This window comes from Gigantopelta aegis, chromosome 10 (assembly GCF_016097555.1).
Source record: "Gigantopelta aegis isolate Gae_Host chromosome 10, Gae_host_genome, whole genome shotgun sequence".
Taxonomy (NCBI): Eukaryota; Metazoa; Mollusca; class Gastropoda; order Neomphalida; family Peltospiridae; genus Gigantopelta; species Gigantopelta aegis.
This window is the reverse complement of record NC_054708.1, coordinates 41532113-41546432: the sequence shown is the minus strand read 5'-3', so window position 1 is coordinate 41546432 and position 14320 is coordinate 41532113. Positions and strand designations below refer to the sequence as shown.

General features: G+C 35.7%; 1 protein-coding gene across 4 annotated transcripts in view; it reads right to left on the bottom strand.

Moving 5' to 3' along the window:
• LOC121384356 (WD repeat-containing protein 6-like) overlaps positions 1–14242 on the bottom strand; it is a 41009-nt gene extending 26767 nt beyond the window's left edge. For 2 of the 4 annotated variants that reach the window (XR_005959378.1, XM_041514717.1), the window contains exons 1-13: positions 14172–14242; positions 12992–13106; positions 12240–12338; positions 10662–10743; positions 10055–10121; positions 9299–9411; positions 8162–8309; positions 7278–7505; positions 6027–6089; positions 5805–5852; positions 5265–5369; positions 2245–2318; positions 1248–1393 (exon numbers count right to left, since the gene is read on the bottom strand). Coding sequence is in view for 3 of the 4 variants with exons in the window: in XM_041514717.1 (XP_041370651.1) it covers positions 1248–1393; positions 2245–2318; positions 5265–5369; positions 5805–5852; positions 6027–6089; positions 7278–7505; positions 8162–8309; positions 9299–9411; positions 10055–10121; positions 10662–10743; positions 12240–12338; positions 12992–13088 (1270 nt within the window). In the remaining variant the exon portion in view is untranslated. Of the gene's footprint in view, positions 1–1247; positions 1394–2244; positions 2319–5264; positions 5370–5804; positions 5853–6026; positions 6090–7277; positions 7523–8161; positions 8310–9298; positions 9412–10054; positions 10122–10661; positions 10744–12239; positions 12339–12991; positions 13107–14171 lie in introns of those variants that run through there. The other 2 variants (XM_041514718.1, XM_041514719.1) reach the window with 2 other exon arrangements.
• Between the last annotated feature and the right edge of the window lie 78 nt (positions 14243–14320).

The following is a 14320-nucleotide window of genomic DNA, read 5'->3' as shown; positions in this document are numbered from 1 at the left end:
CACATTGTAAAATATATTTTACTTGCTGTACTTCACTTTTTAAATAGGAACCCTGATTCTGTATAAAGAATTGAATCAATAAAGAATCAATGGGCAGCAAGTAAGGCATGAACTATTTGCCCACATTTCCGAAGCACCCAAGCCGTTTTTCATCATCTATCATTAAGAAGAGAAATGAAAACTGATACATTAATTACTTGATCCTGTGAGTGTCCAGTTTACCCAAAGGCAAAAGTTATTGTGACATGGATTGTTTGGAGTAATACATTTGTGAATGGATTTATGGATGTAAACCAGCTTGAAGAAATGCAACCAAGAAGTTGTTGCAGCAATTGCATGCTTTGTGCAAGAAACATGGAATATTCGGGAGAAATCCTGTCCAGTGTTCACCATAAAAGGCCAGACATTCAGTCGCAAATCATTGCCACTCTATGCAGCCTTCAGAAGTCCAGAAGTCAGAAAAACACCATTAGTGAACTGTTTAATGCAATTTCATCATGCCATGCCTCAGTGAAAATGACAGAGTCATAGAGATGCTTGAATCTGGGACCTCGTAGCGTGATGTCGCACATCAATTCAACATTCACAGAAACACCATATGGCACTTATGGCAACAATATCAACAAGACAACCAGGTCAGGGACTGTCCCCCTAACGGCCGACCACCCGTGACAACCCCTCGCCAAGACACATGGATCCTAACCACACATCTGCGAAACAGGCATTCCCAGGAACTTTCTCCAGCGTTTAGTGGCCTCAATGAGATGATGGTGCCAGGCCTGTATCAATGCTCAAGATGGACACACTCGCTACTGACTGTGTGAACTTCACTCTGGACCCCCTCTAGTGATGTGGCTCATTTGGATATGGCAGGTGCGTACTTTTCATGGACTATTGCTCGTTTCCATACCTTCTGACATTTCTCTTTCCATATTATAATGTTTGTGTGTCACAATAACTTTTGCCTTTTGGTATATTTGGAGTGTCAGCCAGGAACAAAGATTGAACACTGTTAGAGAGAGAAGTCTGTGAGGTTGAGTTACACCTATCGACTACTTCAGGTACTCGCTCTAGGATGGAGCTGATATGACTGCAGTATGATTAGCTTATTTTCAACTTTCTACTGATATAATAATTATTGTATTTTTTAAGTTGCCATTTTCAATGAGGTATTTCCATGTTAATAATTTCCACCTGGAATATTCAGTTTATGTGACATCGTGTTTAAGATTCTATGTTCAACGTACTCAGTATTTTCAGTGTTCCTGTAATGCTGCCGAGTGCTACGACTGCTGTACTGCGACACACAGCAAGAAGACTGTAGGATCGAAAATCTTCATCACGGAACACTTGGTGCCATGTTTCCTCGGTGATAAAGTAGCTGCACAGGATTCTAAATGAAAATAAAATAACAGTATTTATCCTATAACTTACCCATGATATCCATATCATAAACCCATGTGATAATTTACTTTATTAACCCGGTTAATAATGGTATGCAAATTTGCAAGGTCTCTAGGTAATGTGTTGCTGTGGATGGGTCATTTGCTTACAAGGTAACAAAACCCGTGTACCTGAGCGTAACGTTTTCAAAGATTTGTTTAAAATGCAGGACGTCAAACTAATCTGTGTTAATCGTGATGACGTCATATTATTGATGGTGGCGACTTTAGTACTGTGATTTACTAAAACAATTAACTAAAATGTTATTTTAGAAGTGTTATAGAATAAATAGAATTCGCTACTCATATTTTTTAATATGTAAAATATCAACCTCATCTAGTTAATCGGTATTTGTCTCGGCAGAGCCTCGACAAATACCGATTAACATAGACTCGGTTGATATTTTCCATATTAAAAAATACTCGTGATGAATCCTCTATATATGTTTTAAAAAAAAGGAAAAATACATAACATTATTTTGTTTATTATAAAAATGTTAATTTAGAATAATGGTCTAAAAAAATCATAGCTTAAGTTAATAGTTGTTTAATTAGAAACAAAGAATTCAAAATTCAAACAGAACATAAAAAGCAATTAAAAGCTTTTGAAATTTGGTTTGCTGATTTTTAAAAAATCTAATTTAACAACACTAAATAATGAATCAATATTACCATGCTCAGGAAGATTTATTTTTCATTCCTGTCATTTTAACTGTCCTGAGTTTTGAAAATCTAAGATTTGTATACCACGTGTACATGTCTGACTTGATGAAATGTTGATTGATACAGGAAACTGTTTTACCCTTCCATGGTCATGATGAGAATGGTGTTGAAATTCAGCAATGCTACAATCCGTGGGTGGTCATCTGTACTTCCCTGGAAGTAAACAATCAAAACGTGTAAACAATTATGTCAACTACAAAGTGTTATAACTGTCATTATTTAATCTAGCTTATAACAGATAATGAAAACAAGTAATATGTCATCAGGTAAGACAACCTGAAAAAGTTTGTTTTGTTTAAAGCCGCACACCCTAGTTCCATCCACCGAAAATAAATTATAATTTGGTTAATCTACAAACCTGTAACACACTTAGATCACATTTTTATCAAATGGAGTGAAAAAGCAGGTTTTATATCGATAAATACCATGGGAATCCCCATGTCCCAATTGCTTGAAATAATTTTGAAAGTTTGTATTCTGATGTCACCAGTAGATGTCGCTCGAAGCACAACAATGCCTACGTCACGACAAATTTGAAAGACTTGGGGTGCGTTCTTTTCACCTCTCCTGGACATGTTCCAACTGTTCTGTCCTGGTTGTATCCCCTCTCCAGATATCGTAGGACTTAGCAAAATTATTGGTTTTAAGGGTTTGTAACATTTTGTATTGAGACACTTACTTGTCTGAACTTTATTGTTACTGAAAATGTTCACGAACTGTGAAGAAAAATCTCACAAATGAACAACATCTGTGACATTGAAATGGAAATATCCTGTCTAAAAATAGATTAGACCTTGTCTGCTCAACGTTTTTTTCTCAAATGTGTGTCCGTTTTTCAGAAATACGAAAAATGCATTTTGTGGTATTACAAACACCAGGATTACCAGGATTACCAAAAAACACTTCAGGTGAATGGAAATGTATATTCTAAATAATAAACGGTAAGTAAAGTGCAATTTTATTTGTGAAAAAATGGGTTTAATAGCTAAAAACAATGCCGTAATGGTTAACAACTAGCCGTAACTAGGGTGTGTCCCTTTAATGATATCACTGGAGCACATTGATTTATTCATCATCGGTTATTGGATGTCAAACATTTGGTAATTCTGACATACAGTCTCAAGGAGGAAACTCACTACAAATTTCAATTAGTATCAAGAGATTTTTTATATGCACCATCCCACCGACAGGATAGCACATGCTACAGCCTTTTATATATCAGTCGTGGTACCCTGGCTGGAATGAGAAATAGCCTAATGGGCCCACCAACGGGGATGGATCTCAAACCGACTGCATATGAAGCGAGAGCTTTACCACTGGGCTACGTCCCGCCCCAGAAAGCTGACTTGAATGATGGTGCAAGTTGTAGTAGGGTGCTAAATCATGGGGTTTTACAGAGAGGGCTCATTTTTAAATCTATGGAAACATGCTAAAAGATGACTTGAATGATGGTACAAGTTGTAGTAGGGTGCTAAATCATGGGGTTTTACAGAGAGGGCTCATTTTTAAATCTATGGAAACATGCAGAAAGATGACTTGAATGATGGTGCAAGTTGTAGTAGGGTGCTAAATCATGGGGTTTTAAAGAGGGCTCATTTTTAAATCTATGGAAACATGCAGAAAGCTGACTTGAATGATGGTACAAGTTGTAGTAGGGTGCTAAATCATGGGGTTTTAAAGAGGGCTCATTTTTAAATCTATGGAAACATGCAGAAAGCTGACTTGAATGATGGTACAAGTTGTAGTAGGGTGCTAAATCATGGGGTTTTAAAGAGAGGGCTCATTTTTAAATCTATGGAAACATGCAGAAAGCTGACTTGAATGATGGTACAAGTTGTAGTAGGGTGCTAAATCATGGGGTTTTAAAGAGGGCTCATTTTTAAATCTATGGAAACATGCAGAAAGCTGACTTGAATGATGGTACAAGTTGTAGTAGGGTGCTAAATCATGGGGTTTTAAAGAGAGGGCTCATTTTTAAATCTATGGAAACATGCAGAATTATGAGCTATACTCCATGATTTCATCATTAATTTGAAATTATTTTCATGTCTAAATCAATTTGCTTTGGACACACATATGAACTTTTGGTAAACCTCTCAAAACCAGACCCTTACTAAACCAGAATACTCTCACAATAAGATGGTTTTCAGTACAAAACAAAACCTCTCTAAACCAGATACCATAATTCAAAACAGTGTCCGGTTTAGAGGGGTTTCACTGTATTTGGACTGTCGGTCAAGGACAAAGATTAAACACTGTTAACTGCTAGTGAGAAAGAAGTCTACAGCGTAGTTGTTTTACACATATCCACTAAGCAGTATACTCACTCAAGGGTGGAGCCGATACTAGGATATGAATGAAGCACATGCCAGCCTAAAATATCAGTCTGGTTCCTTTTCACAAGGATTAAACATACAAGAGGTAATACAGGCTCAATTCACTTCAAATGTCCTATAGATCTGGCATAGTTTTAAACAGCACACAGTGTTACATTATTACATTATTAAAGCCACTGAACTTAATTTTCGAGGTATGTACCTTTTTACAGATACTGCAAGCAGCAGGATTTACACATTGGAATTGTCAAAATTGGGAGATTTAAAATTCAGACTACTGCAAGCGAGATATCTTGCCCAAGTCCCCCAATTCATAAACACATTGGAATTGTCAAAATTGGGAGATTTAAAATTTAGACTACTGCAGGCGAGATATCTCGCCCAAGTCCCCCAATTCATAAACACATTGGAATTGTCAAAATTGGAAGATTTAAAATTCAGACTACTGCAGGCGAGATATCTCACCCAACATCACCCAAATCAACATACTGTACACTGTATACAATGTATTCCCCAATTCATAAACACATCGGAATTGTCAAAATTAAAGATTTAAGCTAACATTTGTAAGTAATAATCTAAGTTATGTTAACTGTAAAACAAGCTAACATATTATACACTGCTAAAAACTATAGCCTCAGTGGATTTAATATATGTAGTTTTGCTTATTGTAGTTGTTAACATATACCAGGCTAGTGTTTTCCTTTGTGAAATTCCTAATTAATAAACATGACACAAAAATATTGGAGAAACTGGGATTTACTTTAATGTTTTCTGGAATTACAAGACTGGATCCTATCAAACCGTTCTGTGCTGATTCCGAGTCCAGCTCCCACAAGCGTATACTGCCATCACCACCACCAGTTACCTACACAGGAAAGTGACATTAAAACAAACAAAAGTAAACTGAATCTATATTACCCGGTATATAGTAAAACATATGGAGACATAAAACATTAACGAAAGTCCAGACAATTTTAAAACTTCTGAAATATTGATGTGCCACTAATATTTGCAACCAACCTATTAAAACTTAATAATACATGAATAGATGGATCTCAATACACAGGGTCACTGGGTGTTTAGTGGACCAAGGGCAGTAATTCGCACAACAATGTGTAAGCAGAGTTATCTAAACTGGATGTGCATATGTTGAGTGGTGCTACCTAAAACTAAAACATTTAAGAAAGAAAAAGCATAGCCATATATTCATCTTAAAGAATAGTGGAGTTAAGCAATATAGGCGATAAAATCCTATTATGTCACCTACATATCACACGATCACACACTAAAACATACATACCACAAACTTGTCATCAACACTTGTGGCCAAACTCCAGATACTTTTACCCTGAAATAAAAAAACAAACCTCATGACTTTTATTAAGAATAGAAAACAATTCGAATGACACCCCAGCACATTGGTTTTATCAGTGGTTATTAGGGGTCATTCATATGGTAATGAGGACCTAAGGTTTAAAGTGTGAGATGAAATCTTCTGTTATCAAAACAAAGCTGACATTACCTTGTGTCCTTTCAACTTCTGAGTTATCTGCCACTGGTAATCCCAAACACAACAAGTTGCATCCTTAAAAAAAAAAAAAGTAAATATTAAAAACTTAGTATTAACAGAATAAATGTCATCAAAAATACATTACAAGTAAAGAACTTACACATTTGTTTAAGAATTGACCACAATTATTTTCGGGTTCATGCAAATATGAACCAAAAACACAATGTGCACACTGTATGACTCCACGTAGTGGGTCATACAAAAGTGTGCACATCAACCAAAAAATAATTGCGGTCAAATGTTATAATTAAATTTATATGCATACTTTAACAATACATAACTGAATTTATTTTGTTTAGCTATAAATATGCCTGTAGTACTGTTTGTTTAAACTTCACTGATACTTATGTCGCGTAAGAATGCAAACGTCCATTCACTATTATTTGAATCAGGTGACTTTTTAAATGATGTCATTTGGTAAATGACGTCATTTTGATAAGCAACGCCATTTTCTCTAGCTGCTTCTGTGTGCATTTTTACGAATCATTTAGTTATATTGGAAGGAATTGTACTATTCATGTTTAGTTTATATTTTTTTAATGTGAATGAAGGGAACGTGTCTAACATTTATGCTGTCGGGGAAACCGTTTATTTTTCACAACAGCTGTAGAGCAATGCTTACAAGTAAGTTACAGGTGTGAAGTTTCCTACATTTCTTTGGCCACTGAGCGAGTCTCATTTCATGATTAGCGCAGAGTTTTTTTCTTTTTTTTAATCAATGCACATACATGTCTACTTTGCTATTATAATAGCATTTTCCATTAATTTATCGTATACATTTTTTAATTGCTTTTGTATCTTTCACGTGTGTCTTCTTCAAAATATCTAAATATGGTTGCCTGAATAATCCGGCTTGTTGCACAAAAGTAGTGCGAGTCAGTGTGGGGAGGAGTAGTAGGCGTGATTTAAATTTTTTCAGTTCATCGAGATATGAAAAAAAAAAGTAAGCACCTCTGGACCAATCAGATTGCCGTAAAGAGAATTTAATTATATCAAAATAAATTGAGCAAAGCATGAGGTTCAAAAGAATGAAATCTGAAGTTTATGTTATCCGACACTGTGCAAATTTTTAACAGAATAAGAAATTAATATTGTTTTAAAAGCTGCAATTCATCCTCCCCATACTACTTCTACAAATACAAAATACAAGCAGAACATCTGTTTAATAACGAAAGGGACACTACTCTTCATGACAAATCTGACCTCTCCAATACTGACAAAGCAGTTTTTCAGCAACCTGATGTCCCAGACTCGAGCAGAGTGGCCATAGAGTGTTGCCATTGGTGATGAACTGACCCCCCGCCAGTCTTCTGCTGTTGGTTCTCCGCGTTCCGATGGAAATGTGAGCTGCCAAAGACGAATGCTGCGATCGTCTGAAACAGATGATATCATTCTCCGCTGTGGGTGATAGTCTATTCCAAATATTACACCCTGAAAGTAGATTATTACTGGCACACATATAGTTTGTAATAATAAAACAAAAACAAAACTTGAAAGAACACTCTAGCTAGAACATTGTTTTATCAGTGACCATCAGGTGTCTAACATTCAAGAGTATGATCCTGGTACATGTAATACTACTAATAGGGTGATGGCTAGCATATTAGCATAAGTTAGATATAATTAATTACAGTACCAGATATATCAGTCTTCTCTGATGATCCTGTATCAAATAGCATCAAATATATTCTCTGAATAAGATTTTCCTTTAATGTTCACTGATATATAATTAGGTGACAGTGACCTAATTATAGTATAACATTTCAGCTTCCCAGAACATATTACCACACCAAGTTTGCATCATGCACTATGGCAAATACTTGGTGGATAAAACATATTCAAGGAAGAAAGGAATGTTTCATTTAACAATGCACACAACACATTTTAATTATAGTTATATGGCGTCGTGAAAAAATATTCAGACATAACTGAACAGACATAATGTGTATACTACAAGTTTAAAGTGCTGTTGTATAATTATGACTACATGTGTATATAATATACTCCTGTATAAAATTATGGATTCATTTGAGAACATTTAGTAAATTGTGTCACTTTTCCAAACACCCATACATGAAGTAACTTACATCATGACCTGACAAGCGGTGGACAACTTCCTGTTTGTTGTCAGCTGTAGTGTGTCCACACATCGTCCAGAATACAACCTGATTGAAGACAGTCCCGGCTGCTAAAGTCAGACAGGACCACCGGCGTCCAATGAAATGAGCACAGTAACTAGTTATCTCATCAGGGAACATAACATCATGGAATGTAGACACTTACAATCCACATATTCTGCCAATGGGAAATACTTTTCTCAATCTTATTAGAAGTAGTTGAACAAAAGTAAAGTAAAGTTTGTTTTATTTAACGACGCCACTAGAGCACATTGATTTTTTATCTTATCATCGGCTATTGGACGTCAAACATATGGTCATTCTGACACTGTGTTTTAGAGGAAACCCGCTGTCGCCACATAGGCTACTCTTTTTACGACAGGCAGCAAGGGATCTTTTATTTGCGCTTCCCACAGACAGGATAGCACAAACCATAGCCTTTGTTGAACCAGTTATGGATCACTGGTCGGTGCAAGTGGTTTACACCTACCCATTGAGCCTTGCGGAGCACTCACTCAGGGTTTGGAGTCGGTATCTGGATTAAAAATCCCATGCCTCGACTGGGATCTGAACCCAGTACCTACCAGCCTGTAGACCGATGGCCTGCCACGACGCCACCGAGGCCGGTAAGTAGTTGAACAATGAAACAATATGGGTGAATTTACGAAAGATATTTTTCCACTATTGTCATATGTAACTTTCCAGAACAACCATGTATATTTTAAAATTTAAGATCCAGCAAATGTTTAGCCATGAACACAACTAAGTTTTATTTTGACTGTTTTTACGACTTGAAGGCGTATAAATAAACATGATATGATCACAGTGTGTATTTGGCTCAATGTTTTTAAAATTAAACATTAAATGTAAAAAAGGTAAACAGGTTTTTAAAGATAAATGATTTTTTTTAAACGTGAAATGGATAGATTTACATTTTTTTTCTTCATAAAATTAAAACGTCTAAAATCACTGTTTTATTAGTATATGTTATATAAAATTAATATAATATAACACCGCTGTTCTCCATATAAAACTGTTTTGTTTCACATTTTAAAAATGAACTGACTAAACAGTGATATTCGAGTGAGAAGAAGTAGTTGTGGATACAGTATACATTTCTCCACACACTCTTCTCTGTGCAGCTGAGTCTGTGTGACGAGGTCCCAGTGTAAGACGACGTTGTGACCCAAGGCTAAGGCAAGACTGTGAGAGTCTTCACTCTACAACAAGGAAGGAAGGAAATGTTTTATTTAATGACGCACTCAACACATTTTATTTACGGTTATATGGCGTCTGACATATGGTTATGGACCACACAGATATTGAGAGAGGGAACCCGCTGTCGCCACTTCATGGGCTACTCTTTTCGATTAGCAGCAAGGGATCTTTTATATGCACCATCCCACAGACAGAATAGTACATACCACGGCCTTTGTTTCACCAGTTGTGGAGCACTGGCTGGAACGAGAAATAACCCAATGGGCACACCGATGGAAATCGATCGTGCATCAAGCAAGTGCTGTACCACAAAACCAGACATTAATCAAAGTCAAACTTACAAAAGCAACCATCTCTTTTTATCAGTCACCTTCTTAAGACTGAACCTCCTTCCATTTTCTCAACTGTTTGTACGTTTAAAACAAATATATATATCATTACTAGTCATTAATTTCCTAAATATTTCTGATTTAAAAAAATAAACGGTTTTATTTTAATTTTGTATTTGTTTTTGTTTTATTTTTTGATGAAAAGAAAATTAATGTAACTGGAGAAAAACAGATTGTGTGTACTGTATAATTTGTTTGTGTTTATTCAAAATGATTCCAGTAATAAAAACAGATACATGTATTAAATTTGGCCTACCTCTCTCAGCCAGTGCACGTCCCAGATCCAGTCTTCCACCTGAATGATGTCATTAAGCAACTGCAAACTGAAGACAACACGTTTTGAACTACATGTATTATGTCAGTTTTCTCAAATTAATTGCAGTAAAAAATATTTTAATGTGTTTAAAATTGTTAACATTTCATTATGGAAGTTTAGTATTATTTAAACACTGTAGTATATTAATTATTTAATCCTTTAGAATAGATCAAACCACACTGATGGTCTTACACCACACTTTGATATCTTTTAGTTGCAATCATTAAACTAGATCATACTAGATCATGTATTATTAATCTCATAAAAGCTCTACATACATGATGCTTCTCTAGTGTTTAGGAGCAGAATATGTATTAAACAAAAAGTTAACAGTCTTGTGTGTTATAATTATAAGGTAGTATATAAAAACTGTAGTAGTGTTTGAATTAGCAGATGAAGTTGTAAGATGGGAAGCTGTGACTGCCATGAGTTATAACATCCAAGTATATAAGAGTTTAATAAATATACTATTAGTTTGCTAACTATAATATTGTACATGTAATTAGTATTGTTAATAAACTTCTGTCTAATGTTATTATTTCATTACCTAACCATGCAGTCCTCTGTGATAAACTTGAACAATCTGAAACACTTCTCGCCCCAGATGCAGAACACGTCAGACTCTGGTTCTGAAACATACATGGGAAAGGAATGTTTAACGACACCCCAGCACAATGTAAAATTGTTCTACTTGGTCTACACACAGCAACAGAAGACCCGCTCTACCACAACAAAGGATACTTCTTCCAATGACAGGTGTAAATCCGTAACGGGCTGGAGATGCAATATTTCTCTCATGAATGTCAAAGTTTGCCAGACATCCAGTGTTTGACAGATGAATGTAATGAACTGATTTCATTTTAGTGGGGAATGTGTAAAATCTTGGTCATATAGATGTTTCTGGGGAAGACTGCATATTATTTACACTTTTGAAAACTGTAGGTACCATTTCTATACAAGTGCTGTACACCCACCTCCCTCAAACAAATCCTGCAGCCAAGCAACATTTTTATAATACATGTACATACATATCTGCTTTCCCCATTGTGAGAAATGTCTTTCATATACCAGCCATGGAGCAATTGTTGGAATGTGGTTGTACAATGTTCATACTTGCCAACATTTTAGAATTAGAAAGTGGTAGGTGCACTGCGAAGGAGCTTGTGGAGGAGGGTTTGGGAGGGGGGGCAATTTTTGAAATCAAGACTTGCTGACCCTCCATCACTTCAAGGTGACTTAATTTACAAGTGGTGCTGAGAGTGATATGTTTCTTGTGTTTCGATTGGTCAATAGTTTATGTGTAGCCAACCAAAGGGCCACTTTTAGTTGTGAATATAAAGTTTCCCGCCAGAGGTCACAAGCAGAAACTGAGGGAACCAGGTTACCATGACGATGCAGCATAGGCTACTCTAGACCTAGTCACGACTCGCTAGCTGGAGTGCTGTCTAGTAACTAGGCCTACTGAAATAAGCTGGATTAATCATTATGTAAACCAAACACAATTCAAAGCTTAAATTTTCTTTCTTTTTGACTTTTGTTTTTTGCTGAAAGTGGTAGGAATGCTTTGAAATGCAGTAGGTGGTAGAACAGTAAAGAAAGCGGTAGGGTTGGCAAGTATGCAATGTTCACCACGAGTATTCATTTCACAAGAAACTGTGCATCAGATGATGTATTACTACTAAACTATATCTATTTAAGGACTGCCTGTTATTTCTTTTACGTTCATCAGGGTATGAACAAAACTAATCATCCGCAAACTGTGTGAATCGGCAAAGCATAAGTTTGTGGATGATTTTTTTTTTTCATACCCAGATGAACGTAAAAGAAATAACAGACAATATTTATAATTAAATTTGAATCATACAGGCTAATAATAACACTAAACAGTCATCATTTATTTTGAATTATTTGTTATCCATAAACAATAACACTCAATAAGAAAACATGCCCATATAAAATGACGTCATCAGATATGTGGTTCCCTGACGACGTAATTTTTACTTTCATAAAAAAAAATAACAAATTACTCCCATTGCAACATCTGGATCAATGGGATGACGTTACGTTGTAATGAATGTAACAGACATTTAATTATTTAATTTTGGTTAAAAAAGACAAATGTTACCTTTCTTTATACCATGGATGTTACGACAAGGAAAGGCGTAGAGAGAATAAACTGTGTTTGACTTGGAAACATCAAATACTTCAATGTTGCCACCAACACCTGACACAAAAAGAATATTAATGAAACAACAATAACAATAATAATAATGTAAATTTTCCAATATTCTTATAATTCACAACTAAAACAGCTTGCTTATGGTTGTTATTCAACATTAATTTGCTTTTGAACTAAAATTATCCCTTAAATATGTAGGCTATATAATTCTAGAAACTGATATGGAAACCTATTATGTACAATTATGTGTATACAGAGATATATGTACTCAGTGTTTTTGCCAGAAAGAAATTTTTGGGAATGGCACTATGGAATTGAATATTTATAATGTGTGTGATGAATGTAACCACAATCAACAGGGGGTATGGGGGGCCTCCCCCAGAAAGAAAATGGTTTAGGTTTAGAGTTAGGGTTAAGAAACTCATACAGTAACGATAACAGTCATTAACGTTGTCAAAAGGTCAACTTAAAAAAATAAAATCTGCAAAAATATTAGGGTATGGCACCATGCAAACCCATTTTACCCTCTGGCAGAAACCCTGGACTACTGCATCAATATAAAAGATTCAACTTGGAAATTGTATGTTTATAAGTAGCTACAGGTTTTTGTTTCTTTCACTGGATTAACCACTTATGGTGATTCAATGAGGACATCAGTTGACCTGATTCTATAAAATTTAAACCTGTCTGGTCCCTACCTGCCAAAACATGCGAGTTGTAGACACACACTGCAGTCACTTGCCCCGTGTAGAAATCCACAGACAAGCTCCATGGTGCTGGTTTAGGTCTTGCCATGTCCACACATGTACAGCACTGAGGACAGACATGTAAACAAAGAAAACAGGAGACACAATAGATTACAGGGAAAAGTGACTGAAAGTTGAAGTCAAAGAAACCCAATACCTCTATAGATGCGAAACGAACGGAACGTGACACATTGGTATTGGTTAACAACATGAAAGTTTAATGTCATGAATGAACTTGGGAATAACCAAACTAAAGCTCTGTGGCATCAGATTCAGGAAAATATTTGCATTTGATCGTCGACAATTGCTGAAGTATATTACACAGTCCTCTCTAGCCCTCCCTATCAACATATCAATAAGGGGAGGGCTAGAGGTGACTCGAGCTATGGAAGCCCATGCATACACCTATAATGCTGTTATATTGTAGTTGTTTGTTTAAAGCTGGTTTTAATTTTGTTTTGTTTAACATTATTTTTATCATTTGCTACTGGATGTCAAACACTTGATCATATATATATATATATATATTCTTATAACAAACCCGCTACATTTTTTCATCAGGTCAGGTCAGGTTATAGATTTTAATATGCACATTCAGAGTAAGCTGTTGTAGCATATGCCTGTATGGTCTCAGGTGTTGACTTACACTTGTGCAAGAGAGCACAAGTTGGGCTTTTTTTTCCAGTAGCAGTAAGGGATCTTTTATATCCAATTTCTCAGACAGCTAGGACAGCCTTTGATTTGCCAGCCGCGGGGCATGCAGTTAGTTCATCAAGATAAACGTCTCCGGCACGATATTTATTGTTATGTTTATCTAAATGTTAAAAAACGGGACCATAGATGTTAACCTTGGTGAACTAGCATGCAGTATGACATCTCAGTATGTATCAAATAAGAAATTAAAGACATTTTAATTGGCAGAGTGATTTTTATTAACATCATTAGATTGTAGTTTAGAATAGACAAGTATGTCTTTAACTTTGAAGGGTCTCAATAAATTTATGGTGAAAATTACACCATCAATTTTGTTGCTGGGTTTTCTAACAATCTGAAAGACAATTAACTTTTTTTACAATCTGAAATCAATATGTAATTACGAAACACGAATCATATATGATGCTGTAATGTATACCTGTGGCAATAATCACAACTAAAGTAAAAGACGTCCACAGATAACCAAGAACTGCACATGGCCGATTGAAGTATTTACTTGTTAAAATTACGTCACGGCCATTCTGATTGAAGGACTTTGCAGGGCTCTGGCTAAAAATAGAAGACGCT